General features: G+C 36.1%; 1 protein-coding gene across 2 annotated transcripts in view; it reads right to left on the bottom strand.

The window, feature by feature from the left end:
* LOC129727388 (ribosomal protein S6 kinase 2 beta-like) overlaps window positions 1–22,911 on the bottom strand; it is a 50,820-nt gene that overhangs the window by 14,712 nt on the left and 13,197 nt on the right. Inside the window, exon 2 of one of the 2 annotated variants that reach the window (XM_055685198.1) lies at window positions 12,062–12,105. The exons of the other annotated variant lie outside the window; for it this stretch is intronic. Coding sequence (XP_055541173.1) covers window positions 12,062–12,105 — 44 coding nt within the window. The remainder of the gene's footprint in view (window positions 1–12,061; window positions 12,106–22,911) is intronic. 2 annotated transcript variants of the gene reach the window in all.

Raw genomic sequence — 22,911 nt, 5'->3', positions numbered from 1 at the left:
TAGAAATAAAATTCTCGGGTTCGGGTCGGGTTCGGGTTTGAACGAATAAAAAAAGTTCGGGTTGGGGCCGGGCTCGGGTTTCGACAGAAAAAAAAATCGGGTTCGGGTCGGGTACGGGTTTGAAAAACATCAAACCCGACCATCTCTAGTGTGTGCGAACGTCCACCCATAATTGTTCGAAATCAAATTCGGGACTAGATCTTCGTCTGGACTGTAATCTGTTTGATACAGCCACGAGGACTCCGCCACCACGAGATTTACCTGTACTTGCTGTGCTCATTGAAGATGTTCCTGTTCACGCAGGTTGCAATCCAATGGCCCGACATCAACGCAATGCTCAGCAGTAGAATTTGCCTGAAAAGCGGATCGATTTTCAACGACGGCAGAATCCAAGCACCTGGCTCCTGAAGAACATATACATTCTTGGTGTTTACCTGGGGGAAAACAATCGTGGTGTCTATGCTCTTTCATTCGCAGCGATGAGCGAGTTGCGTGCTCGCATTTATCAGGCGTCGTAATCTTTGTTTCATATTTGTCATTGGTACATGGTATTTTTGCGCAATTTGTACTGCAGGTTGAGCTATGGGAGATGAGCAGCCCCGGCGATTGTTGCGGGCTCAGTGGGTTGATTCGGGGAATTGCCTGGTACAACCAATAAATCATACTTGGCCTTACACCCCGTTTTCTACCAATAGCTTTGCTACACGCACAGAGGGCACTCGTAGCTTTACCGATGACATATTCAATATGTGCATTCCACCTGAGTTTCTGACTTAAAACTACTCCAAGATGTTTAGTCTCAGTGGAAAACTGCAGTATAGTCTCACCCAGTTTCATGCTCTTCAAGTTGTAACTTCTTTTCTGGTTGAAGGGAATAATGGTTGTTTTAGAGAGGTTAATTGTCAGCCCCTCTTGTCTACACCATTTTAGAGCTAACTGCATTCTCTCCGATAATGTACTGTCGAATTTCTCCCTCACAAGAATTACAACATCATCGGCAGATCCGACCACTGAAACCTAGCTCAGTTAGGTTTCTAAGTAGCTGGTCTACAACCAATGACCACAGCAAAGGCGATAGAACTTCACCTTGCGGAATTGTGTTCCTTGTGAGGGTAGTATTACCCAATACTATATGTATCAAATTTATGGCATCTCATTGCGTTCAGCATTGAGTGATGGGATACATTATCAAAAGCTCCCTCTATGTCTAAGAACGCAGCAAGTGCGATTTCTTTTGCATCTATAGATTATGCTATTTTTGTCGTCAGCATATGTGTTGCATCCACTGTTGACATGTTGCTACGATATGTTAAATGATACCTACTCAGCGGAAAGGTTTCTAGGTACGTTGATTTGACGTAATAGTCAATTAGTTTTTCCATTATCTTTCACATCATGGAGGTTAGACTAATTCCACACCAGCATTACTGGTAATAATCCATCCAGTCCCGGGGACTTGCAGGGCTCAAATCAGTTGATTGCTCATTCCACTTTCGATTCAGTGAAGATATCGCAGGCTACGTAATGCGCATTTGTCCTAGCGATAGTCGAACCAGCACATTTGAGTCCTGCGTTTCTTCTTCTAGAACAGATCGTAGGAAATGGGAAATGTTTCTCCATCATAACATTGAGTGTCAGCAGTAAAAGTAGCTCTCTATTCTGCCCAAGCCATTCGTGCGATCGTTGGACAGGGCTTTGTGTACTCTTGCAGCTGCAGGGTATTAGATAGTGTATTAGATCAACCACTGGGAGTAGATCGATATTAATATTCAGAATTCCGCAAACACTCGTCACAGCCATTAGTTCATATCAAAAAGAAAATACTGAGTTAATCAGAAAAGATGAATCGAATAATCAAATCAAATCGTAACCTAGAATAATCAAGTTAAAATTAATTTAGTTTGATACTCAGTCTAAATTAAGACATAACCTTTGGTATAGAGACTTCGAGACAAGTTTTCTGCATAACTAATAAACATAAACTTGTGGCACCCAAAAAAAGTATCAATAAACTCGAAACACGCACACCACCAGCGAATGAGCTCGAATCGAGGTGACAGATGTGCTAATTATATGTCCAAAGGGCTCAAAACAACCTCATCGTCGCTGAAACAGAAAAGGGAAATTGTGGATTCCGGGCTGTACCCGTTCTTTTCGATATGGACATAAAACTAGGTCGTTTATCGCAAACACAATTGCACGGGGCAGTTTCTATTAGAAACGTCCAGCATATATCCTATTTACCATCAATGCCACATAGCCACCATAAAAAACCGTTCATGTAACGTGTAAAAAGCTTTCGAGCTAGTCGACAATATGACTGCTGTAACCGTGAAACCATGTGCGGCCAATAGCAGTAATAAAAAAGGGAAAAGAAAAATCTGAGTCGGCAATCAATCTGTAGCTATTTATAAATGCTTTGTACTATTTAGGCATCTCAGTTGTCTGTTAACTTGTCTGTTAACTTGAAATACAAACGTTCAGATATACGGGCGCTAATGCGTTTCTTCACATCAATTCATTGATAATCTGTGATTTTCTATGAAAAGCGCTGATACACTCAGACTTTCGTAACATGATCAAATCCAGTCTAACTGAGAAAAAAACCAAGAAACCAATGAGAAAATTCTTTTTGTCGTTTGTTGGGGCTGTAATTTGAGAACGTATTCTTAATGCCGCAAACAATATGTATTGAACTGTTCTTTGCGTAGGTGCTCCTGGATTACGCTTTTAGGAAAAATGTTACTATTTGGGTAATTAAAAGCTAGGTTAGAAGAAAAGTAGTAGAATTTAGTAATAAATTAATAAAATATTAATATTTTATTATTGAACTAGTACAATAAACGAATGAAGGTTAAACCGAATGTTCTGAAGAGAAATTTTTCTGGTAACAATAAAATGCCACACTCAAATATTCCTTTTGTTAAGTTTATTTTATCTTGTTTACATTTCCAAAACCGAAATTCAACTTCTTTTACTTGATAAACTCAACATTGCGTTTGGCTGTGAAATGCACTCCACTATTCCACCTCTACTCAATAAGAAATTGACGCTTAATAAGAAATTTGTTCATTAAAAAACTGAAAAAGAGTTTTCATAATCGGAAGCTGCAACAGGCAGTACCGGTTTGCCGTCGAGGGATGATGTTTATGATAAGCAATTAAAATAACGTTTGAAAATTCCTAATAGTATTTTTGTTACAATCCGTTCATTTAAACTCGGCAGTCCTCGTGCTTCAATGAAATCTAGCATCGAACAAGTTCCATTTTTCGAAAAAAAAGTTATTCTATTTTGTACTGATTGTTAGAAGGACACAGCAGCGCTAGCTACTGCACCCTGTTTGAAATGTGAGCTTAATAGGTACCAGCAGCATGGTGTTAATTTTTCCCAGTAAGATTCTGGAGATTTTGCTATGTCAACAAATTAGTTGCCAAGTCAGTAACCAACAACAGATGGGAAAGCTGGCGCATGACAACAAACTATCTCCCAGCAACAGGGTGCTTCTACCCACGCACAAACTGCAGCAGGAGTGTATCGCGATCTCATTTGATTGAAAAGCAGAAAAGAAAAACCTTTCTCTGGTACAGAACTGCCATCAACGCCGGGTGTCCTTTTTGGTAGTCAGGTCTTATAAGAGGCGTTTCATGGCAAAAGCAAAAAAAAACTTTTCGAGTCGAGTTTCACCAGTTTGGTTAAGAAAAATTCACGCCTATCCATTGCGAATTCATAATGAGTCTGAAGATAGATTTTTCTATGAGAAAAATGGATCAAACACGAGCAGCGTGATTTTACTATATCCTTTTACAAAACCAATAGTTTGATTTTGCAAAAGTAAAAGTTCTTTTGAAACTGGAACAAGATTTACTTTCAAACGATTCATCCGATTTTCAATAACAAACTATTTCACAATTTTCAATATCCACAAATAAAGCGTTTTAGGGTTATATGTAATACCTTTCGTTTGCAGCAAATAACATCGAAATTAGTCATGACTTCAAAAGTCTAAACAGTTTTTGCTATCCATGTTTTGGTTATAAGTTTGAAAGTTATCGCTACTCTAAAGTAGTTTAAACAATTACTGCAAATGAACATTCTGTCTGTAGTAATTATGCAAAACTTTGTTGAAGATGGCAAAAAATCTGCTCATGCAATATTGGTTTGTTCGAACGAATATAATTTTTTGGAAAATTAAAAAATGAAACAAATGGCCGAGAATTCCAAATGAAAAATATACAAGTTAAAGAAAACAGAGTGAAATAATCAGGAAAAAAACACGAATCTAATAAAAACTGTTAAGAGATTCAATTACTCAAAATGCACACCAAAACAGCAAAAAAAAATTGAGTTGTGTGAAAGCATAAATTTGAATGCAGAAAAAAACTAATAAATAAAAATAATAAACAAAAACTAAAAAAAGGAAAAAAATCCAAAAAACGAAAAGAAATATCATACAAAATTTATAATGTAAACAAGAATCAATTATAAAAAGGGACACCATCACAAATATAAAGTCAAAAAATAACAAAAATACAAAAAAATAACATGCATATAAATACAATACAGATAAAGTTGCAATTATAACAGAATAAGGAAAATCAAAGCGAAATATAGTGTAAAATAATTATAAAACAATGACGAAGCTAATGGCAAGACATTTCAGTACTCGATATTACTTTTTAAATATTTTAATAACCGAAAACAATAAATTAAAAAACTTTTACAATCAATTTTGGTGAATAGGATAAGCCAATGGGCGGAACTTTAAACGAAAATAAACAAGAATAATTGAAAAGTTGTATGCCTTCTACCAAATGTAGTAGACTTGAATGCAGGAAAATCGTATAAAAATAATAGTAAAAAACAGATAAAAAATATACCAAAAAAAAAAAAAATTAACATTCAAAATAAAAATTTAACAAAAGCGGCACAATAATAAGTACAACATAAAAAAGTGAAAATCCAGCAAAATAACAGCAAAGAAACGCAGAACAAATCCTTTGAATCATTCGCGGTTAATAGGCCAATATAAAAAATAACACTGGTCGACAATGGTCGACAAAATGAAAAAAGAGTGCACTCTGAAAGCTCAAATCGGAAAAATGAAAGATTATGGCTATTCAACCATTCATATGAATTTTGGTGCCCCTAGCCATTATAAAACGCGTCAACTTACATGAGAGTTCGCATAATAATTGCTCGCCGGGATGGTCGCTTCAACGTTATGTTTACGTGAAAACTTATTTAAGTCTTTGAAAAAAAGTTAGTGGCTAGGGACACCAAAGTTTACTGGAATGGTTGAATAGCTATAATCTTTTCCGGTTTGAGCTTTTGGAGTGCACCTGTGTAGACCAGTGTAATCAATGTTCACCGTACCCAATAGTTTTATTCTGCAACTGAAATATTCACTAAAAAACTATAAAACACTAAATGGATAAGGAAAATAAAATCAAAATTTAAAAAACATAGACCGTACTGATGCGAAATATTTAAAAAGTTTTACGAAATCATAAAACAAAATATTCAAATATATTTAAATTAGGAGCAAAATGGAACAAGAAATCGGTAAGACACAAATCAAGAGGAAAGGTGATTTTTTTCAAATAAAGAAAAAAATACGAGTTACGTAAATATACAAATATAAAAAAATAACAAACATTCAAAAATGGACATTTCTCATAGAAATTTTAAAAATTATTAAATAATCAAATAGAGTACAATCGTTGAAAAAATAGAATCATACAAAAAGAAAACCAAACACATCAGTAATGAAAAAATTAATGAATTCTCGAAATAAATCTTTCCGATTTGCTCATATATATTATTATTCAAAAGTCCATAACTTATACACTGTTAATAACGACAGATTAGTATTTCGTCTAGATTTAAGGTAGTAGTTTTGAGAGCATTACAACAAACAAAAAAGTCCTTTCTTAAAATCGATGAGGAATAACTTAATTTTCCTTCACCGTTCAAGTTTGGTTTTGATGTTGGACTAAGGTGTATATCAGAGTTGGGCGCCTGAATTTGAAAATCTAGTAATTCAACCAGGGAAAAGTGGTCAGGTTGTGAGTCATTTCTTTTCCGAATACCTAGGTTTTGGCATAAACCGATCAGAAATTCTTTTACGGTCAAATTTATGTAACCAAAACATCCTATTGTTTGAGATACATAATTGAAAAACTGGTAAATAACATTGGTTGTCTAAATCATACCGAGCAACCAATCACTATCTCTCTTCCCAAGCACAGCCGACACTAACGGATACAACCGATATGACCTCGTAAACGATTTGTTGTTTTTTTACGTTCCTTGCCATTCCCTATTCTTCTACGCTCCACCCTATTTCTAAACAACTGACGAAATCTTGATATAAAAGGCACCATTCGAGCATTTCACCCCATCCTTTTCATTCCAAAACTTTCCGGTATCATACACACGCTTCGAATTGAATTTCTCGTTCGTTTGTTGATCGGCAAAGCGGACGGTTCTTTCTGGAGCAGCTGGAAGCGGGTTGTAGCAAATATCGGTCGCTTATAAAAGCGCACACCCACACCATTTAAATTTCTCATTCGTTCGTATGTATGGATTGCTACAGAACGTGTGTGGGTAGCTAAAGCCGGTGTTTATCGAAGATTTAGTATTTTCTCGTTTATTTATTACCACTTCATGAAAAATATTAAAACGCCTAAGCGAACACGGTTGTAAATTTGACTTTACAGCAGCATTTTAAACTTTTAAGCATTTTAAAGCTAGTTTTTATTCATCGAGAAAAAATACTGTCGATCAACACATATTTGCTAGTAATTTCAATTAGGGCAAAACAGGCTCTTTTAAGTACCATAAATTACCACAAAAGATCCGAATAATGGTCGCAGTGGTCCAAATCTTACAAAAAAGATACCATAAATTATCGGTGAAAAGAGTACCATAGATTATTGGTAAAGTTTTCTCATTAAGCAGAAATTTAATTTTCGGTATTGTTTCTCGGTGCACGGTTTTGTTTTTGTTCCTCGCACACAGAGAAAAAGAAACTTGTCTCTATCGTGAAAAATTACAAAACATTTATAAATGCTCTAAATCATAATTAAAGAAGTTAATATACTTTCCTGTCACTCGCCAAAATTTTGAAAGCTACAACGCAAAAAGCGTGTAATTGAGTTCTTGCTAATTTAATTTATTGAAACAAACGTAATTTCTTAGGGAGTTTCGTAGCCGCTTTGATAAGCGAGTGGTCGGGAGCTCGAATCTTGGTAGAATCAGGCCATTTGGTTGTCAAAGGACTTCAACATGGGTTTATTCTCAGGCTCTCCGCCACATATACCCTTTCTTCAAACTGAGTTCTTTAGTACCCCTGCTGACCTTCACCTAAACAAAAATAAGTCCCTCTTATAATAAAACTGGTCTGAGTAACGCATAATAGTTCTCTTCAGGGAATTGTAATTATGGCGCGGTCTTGGCTTAAGGAACGTGGTTTCGATAAGACACCTTCCTCTTGACGAAAAATAAGGGGCCGTTCAATAATTACGAAAGCATATTTTTCCACTTTTTCAAATCGTAAAACAACGTAAGATTTTTTGATATCCCCCCTCCCCCCTGGTAAGATCTTACTGCCAGCATATATAGATTTTTATTTTAGTTTAATCTTTATGAAGCAAGTTTTCCTTCGTTTCCTCTTCTGTCTTTTATTCGAGTAATTCCGTAATTTCCTTTTCATGAATTTTACCGTCCACGCTGTCATGAACATGGTTATTTGAACAGCTGCATTAACAATGTTTTTCTCACGTAAGATAATAATCTTACCCCCCTCCCTCCCTTGTAAGATAGCGTAAGAAAATTGCAGACCTCCCCTCCCCACCTATTCGCTTACGTAATTATTGAACGGACCCTAAGTCCTACTTATAATAAACTGGCCAGAGGTGTGTGAGTGTGTGTGTGTGTTTACAATTCATCTCCCACTGACCGGCAGTGCTTTAATGGAAAAAACCTATCTGCATCCTTTTCTATTTGAAGCTGATTTTTATTTTGATTTTTAATACATTACATAATATATAGGTGCAAATATTTTTAGCCCTGGAGATGAAAGGTGACAGCTCTAATGTTCATCCAACGACCCATTTCGAGAATGCCTGGTAATACACGTACATTCCGAGGTCGCCTTCATAAACACTAAGCCCCGCATGAATACGTTGTTATACCTACAGGGGACAGTCAAAATAAGAAATTTGAAACGCTATAGCTTTGCTAAATGTTATTCGATTTTAATAATTCGAACACCATTGAACTGGAAAATTTTTTAAGTTTCATTTTCTGACCTCAGATCTGGCCTAGGTCACCGGATATAGGAAATATTCCTGAGTTCCGGTAGGCATGTCAAACCTGCTAATTTTTTGATGGATTTGGTAATGGATTACCTGATAAAAATGCTTATTTGCATCATTGGCATAGATGACAAAATCATTTCATCATCTTCAGGATTTTTCATCAGGAATCTTACAAAAGATATATTTCCTAATATAGGCTGCATTGGCCACTTCCGGAACAACCTGGATGCCCCGAAGGAACCCGTAGTGGAAGAATTTTCATTTCTGCATCAAAATATAGCATGCGACACCTCTATCTTCAGGATTTTTCATCAGGAATCATCCAAAAGACATATTTTTTAAATACAGATTACGTTGGCCACTCTCGGAACGATCCAGATGCCCCGGAAGAACACGGAATGGGGACATTTACATTTCTGCATCAAATAAAGCGTGCGACAGCTCTATCTTCAGGATTTTTCATCAGGAACCACCCAAAAAAAATATTTTTTAATACAGATTACGTTGGCCACTCCCGGAACGATCCGGATGCCCCAGAGGAACCCGGAATGGGGACATTTACACTTCTGCATCGAATAAAGCGTGCGCATAGAGCTGCAAGATTTGTCAAGATTTTTCATCAGGGTTCCTCCGGGGTATTTAGATTGTGCCGGTAGTGGCCAATGCAGTCTGAATTCAAAAATATGTCTTTTTGATGATTCCTGATGAAAAATCCTGCAGATAGAGCTGTCGCACGCTTTATTTGATGCAAAAATGTAAATGTCCCCATTCCGGGTTCCTCCGGGGAATCTGGATCGTTCCGAGAGTGGCCAACGTAATCTGTATTTAAAAAATATGTTTTTTGGATGATTCCTGATGAAAAATCCTGAAGATAGAGGTGTCGCATGCTATATTTTAATGCAGAAATGTAAATTCTCCCATTACGGGTTCCTTCGGGGCCTCCAGGTCGTTCCGGAAGTGGCCAATGCAGCCTATATTCAGATATATGTCTTTTGAAAGACTCCTGATAAAAAATCCTGAAGATAGAGGTGTAACACGCTATATTTGGTGCAAAAACGTAAATGTCCCCTACTAAAGGTTCCTCTGAGGACTTCCGGATGAAAAATAGCCATTTCTCGATGAGTTCTTGGCCGATTCCGGATCTTGATGAACCATTCGCTTCAGAAATGATTTTGTCATCTATGCTAATCATGCAAATAAGCATTTTTATCAGGTAACCCATTACCAAATCCATCCAAAAATTAGCAGGTTTGACATGCCTACCGGAACTCAGGAATATTTCCTATATCCGGTGACCTAGGCCAGATCTGAGGTCAGAAAATGAAACTTCAAAAGTTTTCCAGTTCAATGGTGTTCGAATTATTAAAATCGAATAACATTTAGCAAAGCTATAGCATTTCAAATTTCATTAATATTTTGCCTATCCTACTTATTTTGACTATCCACTGTATTGTATATAACAATGTATTCACACTTCCAAACTAATTTGCATTAGTGGCGCGTATTTAATAATACTTGATCATATGAACTCCTCTAATATATTTTAGAACGATCTTACCAACTTCTCCTTCTACCTTCCTTCTGTTATGCATCTAAGCATCTCGTTGAGTATGAAATAAATGAATAATAAACTGGCCAAAGGTGAAGCAATAAGTGCCTCTTCAGGGAATTGTGATTGTGAGGCGAAAGGATGAACGTGGTTTCGATAAGACTCCTTCCTGTTTACAAAATAAATCCTTCTTATAATAAAACTGATCTCAGCAATATTTATCCTCTCCAGGGAATTGTAATTGGCGATATTTGCACGAGGAACGAGGTTTCGATATGACTCCGTCCTCTTGACATAATTGGTTCCTCTCAGAAATCACCTGGCCAAGAAGGAACGTTAGGTGCAGTCTCACTCCAGGGTATTGTAATTTGGTGATATTGGTAGGATAGAAAGAGGCTCGGTATAGTAGAGCAGTAAGCTGAAACGAAAGGGTAAACTCTCACACACAAGCACGGATATAAATTAAAAAGCGTATCATTTACTTTAATAGTGATACTGCCAATAATATGAAGTGCGGAGTACATTTTCTGAAGTAACAGCGCTAATATAAGAGATCCATTTTTTTTTTGTATATATTATTATTTAAAACGCTTTAACGTCTTAACATTCAGAAATGCATTGTTAGATAAAATTGCAGACTAGAGTTACAATTCTGTCTACTTTTTTTCAATGGTGAAAACAAGTCCAACATCATGCTTTCTCATGTAGGGGTAGAGCTCTTCGGTTTTCGAAACGAATTAACATTTTGTATGCTTCTGAAGGTTGGATATATGGTAAATTTTGTTCCAACGTACTCTTCCCTATTAACAGTTACGTACTCGGCAATTTTTATAACCGTAATTGCTCAGCCGGGTACCAAAATAGTTTTTTAAATTCTTGGTCGATTTTGGATCTTTGGAGATTGAAAAATGTGTCCATTTTTAGTAAACGAGGCCGAAAGAGCCGCTGGCGCCCGTATGGTTCTCGTAAATCCGAATCTCCGGGACCATGTTCAAGCTAGAAAATCTGCTCCGGACTGACCATTTCTTAAATAACTCATCAGATAGACTCAAAATTAATGAAAATCAACTGCTGGAGTGTTTTCATGAATTGTGATACCAATGTTGTTCGGTTTTGTTGACAATTGTTATTTGTCTCAACGCAGCATGCTCCCGAAAGTCCGGATTTACAGAAACCAGTAGTAGTCCCAGGTTCCTGTCGGTCACAGATGACAAATTTTTGACTCTTTTTTAAGGGCCAAGATCTAAAATCTGTCAAGAAATGACCCGGGTACCCTGCCAAGCACATAACGGTTAACAAAAAAGCTCCTTCCTGTGATTTGCAGATGCAGAGGTTAACACGGACTTCACATCCCTTCCCTCTTCCTATCTGATTGCAAGAACGGACGTGGTCAGCGCCCGTTATTGATTCTTGAATAACCTAATTAATGTAATATTTGTCCGATTAAAACAACTTTGAATACGTTTCTAATTTTAATTTTGATCTTGCCGTGAATTGAAATCGTAATTGAAAATATGAGAGCAAATGTTTTGCCACAAACTTACCTGGTCTTCAGAAAACGTGATTTATTTTATAATGCATCCCACAGGTAGTTCTATATATACCAAATTATTACTGTTCAAATCATAAATATTTGAATGAACTGAAATAAGAAAGTTTTTTCCATGAATAGCACATGGATTCATGTGGATTATACTAATATTCATAACCGTTTAAATTTACCTCAGTCTTAGTTCAAAATAAGAATAAAATATAAAATAACCATATATAAGAAAAAATAATTTCAACTTTTAACTAATTTGAACATGCCAAACAATTTACGAAACAACTTAAAACATGCACATCTCTAAAATATTCTCTTTTGTATTAAATCTGTTCTTTTCATAGCATATTTCGCCATCAAATAACACATACATACGCACGTACCAATATTGAACATCTATGCATTAAGGTAGAAGACGAATCCAAAAGGAGCATAACATCATGACAAACACATTTTGCTATGGCTGTTGATCAATAAAATAAACGGTAATGTAAAACTAGAATATTATATGAGCAAAAGAATACAACTCAATTGCAACCGTTTGATGGTAAGACGAGGAGGATAATATATATTGAATGAGATAGAGATAGAAAGAGAAATATCGATAAAAACAAAGGGAATCGTAATATGATGATGACGTTTACGTACAGAAACTATCCGGAGACCTGAAATCGAGTTAGAGACGCCGTGCGCTGAAAAACACAATATAGTGAATGAGAGCGAGATTCGATGAACTTATGCTTATATGTTGGTATGTACGGTTCCGCTCGCCAGACAAGGTCGATCCCGTGCAAGCAGATCTCGCGACTTCTCACACACTTTCTCTGCCAGTTTTCCGGAAGCAAACCAGAGAAAGTATTGATCGCGGGAAAGATCTGCGAATATGGGAACGAAACGCAAGCCGTATTTGTAGATGACAAACCAGTTTTAATCACAGAATTAAATTATAATGCAACAACAGAAATGGAACAGAAGATACCACCAATCGTATGTGCTTGAGAAATGGGAAAGAAATATGGCCATAATTGGATGAGCATAACTCAAAAAATATATGTTAAATTACATGCAGCGCAGATTATGTAAAGTTTAGCCCCCTCCTATAATAGCTGTGAATAAGTGACGCGAAAAATGTAAATGTAAACGCAGTATTTGTTATCAGTGCCACACGTGCCGGGTGTTATTTACAAACGAATGGCGTTGAGAGTACACTAAATAACATTAGTTTAGTTTACTGACGCCTGACTGTAAATACTTTACATCGTTACATTTTGAAATCTCTCTCGTTCGCTTTGAATAATGTTTTACGTGCTCGCGGTTCAAAGGATGAATTTTTTTAAATAAATGCAACAATATGTTTATATGTCAAGTAATTATCCCTCAATGCAAGACAGAAACAAATCTCACCCGATTGACGAATCAAAAATGACAAAAACGTTTATCGGCATTCGTTTCATGTTTATCTCTGTCAATAACAAACATTGCAAAAATGAAACTGTCCATCCATGTACAATTACAGCATTTAACATGAACAAAAATGCATACTCTAGAATTATTCTTGCTTAGCAGACAGTGTAAGTATGTAATTAGAAATGCGGAAGATGAGTAAACTGAAAAATGTAATGTAGACTTGAATAAATATACCTCATCCATGCGACCCATGAACCATGAACCATAAACCCGCCATCTCCCTGTCTCCAGCATGGTGTTTTATCCAATTAAACTACCCATTCAAGCCCATTAATCGTATCACACTTTGTTGTGCTCATTAGGGTGGGACAAAAAATAAATGTTAGCTCCCATGCACTTTTCGTGTTCCTTATGGGTCCCATAACAACTGTGTAACTTTTCAGATCGATCGGTGAAACGCCCGGTTTGCGCCCGATTTTTAAAGTTTCCATACGATTTTATATGGGAAAATTCACTTTTTCAAAACTTATTCTCTAGAAATTCCCAGTTGGGTCCTAAAAATATATCGATACATGATATTTGTAGGAAATTTTCCTGGGAAAAACTCTTCTGAAGACCGTAAGGCGCTACGATGCTTGTAGAAACAGCTATTCACCCCAAACTGATTGAATGTCTGACGGACGGCTCACCATTGAAATTTTCCAGCAACACTGCTACAACATACTGCTATTGCAGACTTGCTTAAGTATGAGAAATAATTTCGCGTGGAATTAATTTTCAAAGTGTGATTTTTGCTCATAGTATCTTCGGAGAAGCCTCCAAGATAAATTTAAGCGATATCATTTCTCATCACATGGCTGAATTTGCAACAGCAGCATTGCTAGTAAAATTCAATGGTGAGCCGTCCGTCAGACATTCAATCAGTTTGGGGTGAATAGCTGTTTCTACAAGCATCGTAGCGCCTTACGGTCTTCGGAAGAGTTTTTCCTAGGAAAATTTCCTACAAATATCATGTATCGATATATTTTTAGGACCCAACTGGGAATTTCTAGAGAATTAGTTTTGAAAAAGTGAATTTTCCCATATAAAACCGTATGGAAACTTTAAAAATCGGGCGCAAATCGGGCGTTTTACCGATCGATCTGAAAAGTTACACAGTTGTTATAGGATCCATAAGAAGCACGAAAAGTGCATGGGAGCGAAAAAATAACACCATCGCTTTTTTCCCATATAACCGTGTCCCAGTCTAGTGGTCATACCGTTCTGCGTACTCCGATCAACTACACACTAGTTATTGTCACATTTTCAGTTCGCTCATCCTTCGCAATTCCAACTACATACCTACACAGCCTGCTTCGCAAGAACTTGAATGTTGACAGTTAAAAAGTCGTTTAAAAATAGAAATTACTTTGAAAACTATAGCAATATCCGGATAAAATCAAAAGTACGTTCGGAAGTATTTTGCTAAACAGATTTTATTTATATAAAGACAATCAAAACATTTTCTGAAATGCGAAAGACCAACCAAAAAAAAATATATACAAAAGAGAACAGCGTTCAGCGACGTGCATTTCACCGTTTTACTTTATAAATCGAGAAAAAACCTGACAGATTTTACTTCATATAAACGATAATATCAATTACACAGGTTTCTTAATAATGTTAACATTTATGAAATTTAAATTACCTAGACTTACTAATGTTATTGGAACAGTGGTTCCCAACCGATGGTCCGCTGCTGACAAAGGGCTCGCGATGTCTTTATTGGAGGACGTCAGAACCTTGGTATACTTGACAAGTGATTGAAATTTCTTTTTACAATTAAACTATTCTTGACATCAGATGAGTGATATTAATTTAAAAATAACGTTTTGAAGTTATAATTATGTTTTAAAAAACACCAAACTATCATCGATATCATCTGAACATTTGAATCATTTCAAATCGGTAAAATGTAGGTTGTCTAACGTTTTCGAAGATGCCGGCAATGATTTCAACTACAATGGCATTTTTTCTTTATCTGGTACAAACAACAACCAAATGTTTTCGTTCGAATATTATTTGAAATTAACAAAAAATACTCTATCATACCGATAGCCAATTTTATATCAAAACAGTATATGAAGAAAGCCCATTTCGTTGCACAGCGGATTATCGATATCTTATCAGCGTGAAATCCGTGCATGAAACAAGTTTGTTTTTGTAAGCATAACCGTCCTACATTATATCATCACCCATAACATAGGTTTACTTGAACAAACCTTGAAATCAATTCTTGCGTACTCTTGGTAAAAATGTATGAAATAACGAAACGAAAAAAGAACTGTATCAAGCAAGATTGATGTTCGAACAGCTGTGGAGTGTGTATTGCACACATATAAGGTTAAAGGCACAAAAAGTTGCCTTCTGGGAAATTGCGAAATTTTCTTAATTCTAAGAAGAGAATGAAAGTGATTGTTAAACATGAATCGAAATCAAATGAATAAGTAATATGGTGAGACAATATAAGATTTCATTGCTTATCACACAATACATGGCCTGAATGCAAAAAGTTAACCAGTAAGTACATAAATATGTATTGAAAAATTTGAATAAGGCAGTGTCTGAGATACAAACATTTTTTTCAAATGTTATGATTATACCTTGTGGCAGTATGCCTCGTATCCATTATGCCTCACAGCCATTATGCCTCGCATTATGCCTAGCATAGTATGCTAGGCATACAGGCTTAACATGCCTAATGTCCACATGCCTCGTGTCCCGTACCCGTATGGTCCAAAATAAGCCTTTGCATATTAGCGATGATTTCAATGCGTGGATGTTAATTAGCATTCTTATTTTTGATACGGAAATCATGTAAAAACTAAACGGCAGAGCATATGAAAGATTTTTTTTACTGATAGATAAATTAGATAAAATCTACTTATATGAAAAACAAGTTTTGTATGTATTTTTATCTAAGTTTCAGCATAGCTTTTGAATATCTGAACCGATTATCTCCAAACCTGGCAAACTTGGCATACGAGATCCTTTCACACAGAAAGTTATAAACGCATTGGAAAAGGAGAAGGGTACCCCCTCCCCTTCCCTGCTCAAATTCATAAAAAGTCAAGACTTTATTATGGGAATTTAATGATTGAAAGTAATTCAAAACTTGAAGCAACACGTGAGAATGATACTGCCGTAATCTCGCAGACTGACGTAAGCGCCAAAGTGGCCGATTTGTGTTTTTGCGATTAAACGATAGAATACACCAAACCGGACCTATAGGCACCGAAATTTCATCAAAAATGCAAAAAATAGCGTCATTAATTCACGAAAACGCAATGACGTAACCGCCATGTCTATTCATCGTGACGTAAATCCAACCCAACTATGTTTGTGATGCTCTGAATTCATTCAACGATTCGCAAATTAAACCAAATTTAGCATGTAGATGTCTTCTCTGCAAGAGAAGGATTCTGTCCAAGTAAAACACATATTTGAAATAATTTTTCCTGAAAATAGCTCAAAATGATCGAAATGATGCCCAGGAGCCAAGAATTTCCCCCAGAGACTATTTTGAATTCTAAGATGACAACGTCTGGTTTCTTAATAACAGACCAAAATGGCCATATACCACCCAATATGAGAATTTCCGGAATCAAAATGATACCCAGAGGCCAGAAATTAAGCCTTTTTGAAATCCAAGATGACGACTTCTGCTCTCTGGAAAACATCCCAAAATTATCGAATACCACTAAATATGGATATTTCCTTAAACGGGATGATGAACAGAAGCCATGACTCCAGAGAAGACCGTGTTAATCTCCGACCACGGATTCAGCTTAGCGGGAATGAAATTGAGGTAGTTGGCAAGTGCGTGCACCTAGGATTACCGAGAACGACATTAGCAGAGAAATTCGTCGAGGTCCTATGGCAAAAAATCGTGCCTTTTTTGGACCTCGGAGGACGCACTGCTCGAATAAAATTCGCCGCGGAATGAAGTCTACAAAACAAAATCTACAAAACTTTGATCATACTGTAGCCCTCTCAGGCCACGAAGCTTGGTCCATGCTCGTGGACAACTAGAGCGCACTTGCTTTTTGTACGGAAGAAGTGCAGATGGAAGATGGCAGAGGTCACGAATGCTATTATATTCCAAACCAATTCCATTTACAAAAAAGTATTCTCGAATCGCGACTATTTGCCTGATTATGAAAAAAATGTTGAGCGACTTGTCGCATACTACGATGTACGACGACGTCAATTGGTTGTAGAAACAGTGAAATAAAAATCGCTGTTTCCACAACAAAATGACGTTGGTAACATAACTTCAGTTAATAAACCTTTTTCCTTAAAACATACGTTCGGCAATGTTTTGTGATTATATTAATGCATTATGTACAGATCAGATTTTTGAAGTTCGTCCTAACACTCATTATACAAACGTTTTTGGGAAAAGCTTCGTACTGAAAATTTTACTCGCTGTCGCATACGTCAGTCTGCGAGATTACGGCAGGATAGTCCTTTTATTCCGATTAAATCTATCAATTTATTTATATAAAGGTCAAGATTTTTATGCATGGATATTGCAACATATATTTTAAATCAGGCAAACCGATTTTCAACAAACATGGCATATGTGTTTTTTGTGGTAACAGAAATACAGTCAGCATTCTTTGTTACGCGACGGAAACATACCTCGTGAAAGACAGCGTATTTTGAAAATCCGCGGTAGTTAAAAATCCGCGTAGAATAAACTACCAAGAAAGGCTTTGGAAAAAACTTAAGACCAGTATTCAAAATTATCCTCTTTGACGGTCATTCCGGATCTTTTGAAGGGTGAAGGGGTTGCGTAATTTTAAAAATCCGCGTACAAAAAACTTGTAAAAAAAAAAGAAAAACCGCGCAAAAACCTGGCTGTATTGGAAAAAAGAAGGGGTAACCCTGAAGAAGAAACAGGTCCTGATGTCCAGAGAATGATGTTCGGCTCTATATTCTAATTAGGGATAATGAGAACTTTGGTAAAATCGAGAAAAGTTTTTAAAGATCTTTTTATATTGGCATATCCAGAACCAGAATGAACGGGAATCGATGTGACTTCTCTTCTAGAAAATCCGTAAAAATTGATCATATATTTCCCAATATGGCTTTTTTTAAAACGGTATGACGTTCAGAGACCGAAGTCAAATGATGTCGTTTTCGTTTTCGCGGTGTATCGACACTCGGACTACACTTTTGACACCGTAAATGTTTTATTTCACCTTCCGGACTACACTTTTTCTGTCTCTGACTACCCTTTTTCTGTCCCGGACTACACCCGGAAAAAGCAGAGTGTACTGTAGGAAGTTACCAACACATTCACACGTATGTGTCAAAACTGGTTTGTTTTGGTTCTCGTTCCACGTGATAAAGTGTCAGGTAAATTTTTTTTCAGCACATTTGCGAGATGGACATACGAAATGGAAACGAGACAAAATGACGATGGCGATAGTGACCAAAACAGAACAAATTGACAGCTATCCCATTATTACGCATACCAATGCAACTACACTGAAAATGTTTTATGTGAAGCTGCAAAGTGTAGTCCAGAAAAAGTGTAGCTACACCGCGAAAACGAATCCGACATAAAACATTTACGGTGTCAAAAGTGTAGTTTGAGTGTAGCTACACCGCGAAACCGAAAACGACATAAGTATCAACATCTAGCGGTAAAAGGTACGCATTTTACACTTAAACCATTCATACCTACTTGTGGTGAAGATTATTTCGGAAAAATTATTGTCGTTAGTCGCGAAATTCGGTTTACAACTAACTGGTCAGAATGCTTTCAACAGTCGCAGGGTGTATAATTCAAGAAATATCGTATCGATATATCGATGTATTTTCTAATAGCTTAAATAACTTTTGCATTGCACAGTGGGGCGACTCCATACAAAGGCTGGCCAAGCAAAAAAGTGTTGATGAATGCGACAAAAACTTGGTATTTACATAATTTTGGGGCGCTGAACACAAATTTGGCATTTGTTTGGGGCCGTCCATAAAGCACGAAATCCAATTTTCAATATTTTTGGCACTTTTTTCTTTTTTATAGAATTATATGATCTTTGACCACAAGTAGTGCCACCAGGCGTCCTCCCCATTGAAAAAAACGTAATTTATGAACGATCCCTCGAACTAAACAAATTTTGCCTAAATATATGTATTTTTTTTTTTTTAATAAATCAAAACAATATAAGTAATACAAACTAATTACAAATTGAAAAAATCATCATCAGCATCATCATCTTCCGCTGTGATTGCTTAAATCTCGTGTTGAATTGTTTCCAGAAAATTTGAAGTTCATTATACTTATCAGCAGGAAAAATGTCTTTCGCTGCAATTTTTATTTCTTCTAGTAATTTTCGATGTTTCATTGTTTCATATATATGTTATCTTCCTAATCCGGTTTCTATGGTTGAAAGAGGACATATAAATACATGTATAACACCATGAATTGACAACTTACTAGACATTGAATTAGTTGATGCCGCTGAAATTGAAGACTCCATAATAAAATTCAACGAATTTATGAATTTCAAAACCAAGACACTGGAATGACACAACGTTCTAAATGAATATGAAAAGATGCGGAGGGCGACGACTTTTTTATTTTTTTCTCATAAAGCAAAATGTGTGTTTTACTTTTGTATGCAAACGAGTGCGAAGTAAAAGCAATCTTCAAATCTTCAAAAATTGTTAGCCGGAGTTTGGTGGTATGAATTTACTGCTAGTATTTGACACTTCAATCAGTTTAGCGAATTCCATGGTCATAAATTGAAAAGGGCTGAATGTTTTTAATATTGTTTTAAATTTACAGAAAGTGATAAAGTTTGACATAATTAAAATTTAATAAAGATTTTTGTTTAACACTTATTTTATAACTTTTCATTGATAAATTTTGTGATTTTTGCCCAAATTTATATTTTGTCCTTACGGATTGAGTACGATATCATAAATTTTCATTAATGGGGTATCATGGTTATGATGAAAATTAATCCTGGATGAAATTTTAACTTAAAAAAAACTAAAAAAATCTGCTATCGCTTTCTTCACTAAAGTGACAATTTGCGCAGTTTTGCGCTACAGCGGACAGTATGCATTTGAAAGCTTAAGTTTTTACCTAAATTTTAAATGTAGTCACAACCGTGGCAAACTGCGGCAACTAAACTTTTAAGCTACTTTTCTACAAAAAAATCACGTTTTTTGTATTTTTTTTAGTGTCAGGCCTACTATAACCAAATTTTACAATATCTAATGAATAGGGTTTGTTTTGCACAATTTTTACAACAACTTTTCCTTTGACGTCAAGAAAATCCAAGCTATCATTGAAGCTACAGAGCGTTCCAAAATAATGTACTTTTTTTCAAAAAAAAGACAAAAACGTCAGTTCGCCAAGCTTTGAAAGGTCATAAAAAAATTCAAATTTCATGATATTAAGCCCAAATTTTGGATTTAGACACTTGAATGTTATAGCAATAAAGGAAAAAAATTATGAAACAGATAACGAAAAAAAAGAAATTTTTAGCTGATGGCCAGCGATTACCCACTGTGCATTGGGGAGGGACATGCTCATGCGAAATAAGCAAAATATACCACGAGGGATGCTACGGATATAAGCATCCGCATCCGTAAATGCGGAACATCCACATAAAAATTGACATCCGTATCTACATCTGCATCAGTAATCACATAGCCGCATCCGCATCCACATCTGCAGATGTATAAAAAATCACATCCGTAACATCCTTTGTTCGAACTATTGAAGCGAACTGTTCGAACGATGCAGTGTAAAATAGATGAAAGATAGAGCAGCGAGAAATGAATGCAAAAGCGTGGGCCTCGATCTGCCGAAGCGTTTCGTTCAAAGTTGGTACAAATGAAAAAAGTTGGTACAAAAGCGCTGGTGCAGACAAGCTTGACACACCATTTGTACCAAAAATTTGTTTAAAAATGGTTTCTATTTGAAGTAAATCGACATTTTCCGGTATTCTACAGTATTCATCGCTGTCTCTATCGATGCAGTCTGGCTATTAAATATTTTAGGAATATCTGTGGTGGGTGATTTCCAACAATTATAAACTTTCGTGCACTTTAAAACGTCTAATCCGCTTTGAGGGATTTTTTTTCAAACGCCACAACTTGATGTAAAAATAATCTATATTAAAATTTAGATTCAATATCAACAAAGAACACCAATTCTTCGAGACCAACCAATTAGACCTCAGTAACTTTTAGGCCAGCCACAACGAGAGCTAATGTTGAATCCCGAGTGAGATCGGCAACTTAGCTAGTAAATAATAAAAGATAATGAACAGTTTCCTACATTCTAATGGCCCAACAAATAAATTTTTGATCCGTAGCGCCCCTCACTCATAACAGAGCACGGAAAATAGAAATGCAGCTGGTATAATTAAAATTCTAAAATTCTTCAGGACAATAACAGTCAAATAGGTATGATGTGGAATATGCTTTGCAAACGAAAACTCGCCTCACACTGTTTTTTTTTATCTACACGGAAAGTAACGCAGAACCGACTCATTTCTTTTGAGATGCAACAATTCATTTAAATAGTGTTAATTCAACATGCAATTGTATTATATCGGGGGTTAGTTGGGAACAAGCAAAAGGTCTAGCCTGAAAATTTCCCCACTGGAGAGCCATAAATATATAATTCGAACAAATATTTAAAACAAAAAACAACTTTCATATATCATTTTATTTGATGCTTATATTAGCATCATTCAGGCGAACGCTTCTAATACGCAGGCAAAGCAAAACCCAGGTTGCTATATTCCGCTACCGGAAATATTTATTATAGACAGAATTCGCAGCCTGTGAGTCCTACTGTAAGTATACAGGACGCTACGATCCTACTGGAGCTAACAGTCTCTCAGCAGACGGATTGGCCAGTTAAACAGCAAAGAAATATTCATTTTACATTCAAGATTTAATTTTTGCTTGCACTCTCACGTTCAAACATACCAAAGTCGTTTCTGCCATATATAACAATTGAAAACGATAGGAATTACCCCCTCTCTCATCCTATAAGCATTACGTAGCTTATGCATGGCGGCAAACACCTAATCCTCGTTTGATATTTGTAAATTACGAAATTTGTGAGGGAGGCTATTCATCTACATACAAAAACGAGGCATGTATTTCTACTGAAGAACCGCAATTTATACGGGCGGTGCAAGTGACGACCGAGGCGTTAACACAAGATGCTTTAAGTAGCAGCTCTTTGATCTTTCTATGGTTTTACATTGACTCAATTATGGTGTATTGGGATGTGCGCTACCTACCACATGAGAGATTATACAGCAAATTAAATTATTGGATAATTAGCGATGCCTCTCGTGAAAGGCAAGAGGTCAATTGTTGCGATAACTATTATATTCTCCATAGGTATCCTCTGTGGTGGATGGTTTCGGTTGGCTAGCTTTACCACATGATAATACCTGTTTCAAATAGGATTTAATTTTTGTTTTATTTTTGCTGAAAACTTCTACTCTCAGCGCTGGAATACGATACATCATTGTTTATCATACAGTTCACCAAAAAATGAACCCGAAACTCTAAAATTGATACCAAAGCAGTTAATTTGAGCTCCTAGGGTGCGATAACATGATTATAATTGTGATGAGTTTTTGAGCTTATTTTTACATCAACATTTATAAAGCTCTAAATGGAAAAAAATCGAATGAAAATAAACGCGACCATGTAAGTGTCCTGCATACTGAGAATCTACGTCTACAATAAGCCAGGTCTAAAAAGCGGAATAAATAACAAGGCGCTGTTTTTTATGGAGTATAGAAAACATTCTTTCGGATTGAGCTATTTCATAACACAGCAAAAGAAAGAAAACAATCTATAACAAGCGGTAGAGAATCCATATAGTTGCCTTAAGAATCATGAACTTGAAAGTGCATGAGTATATAAACGTTTACGAAACCATATGGAATTCAACGTTCATAAACTTATTCGTGGCTGTTGTCTAGCTTCTTTAAAGCAAAGGTCATTTCAACACAACAAGAGGCAGTTAAATGAACGAACCGTCAATCATTTTG

This window comes from Wyeomyia smithii, chromosome 3, assembly GCF_029784165.1.
Source record: "Wyeomyia smithii strain HCP4-BCI-WySm-NY-G18 chromosome 3, ASM2978416v1, whole genome shotgun sequence".
In the NCBI taxonomy this organism is placed as follows: Eukaryota; Metazoa; Arthropoda; class Insecta; order Diptera; family Culicidae; genus Wyeomyia; species Wyeomyia smithii.
Note: the sequence above shows the minus strand (reverse complement) of the source record. Positions and strands in the feature narration are given on the sequence as shown.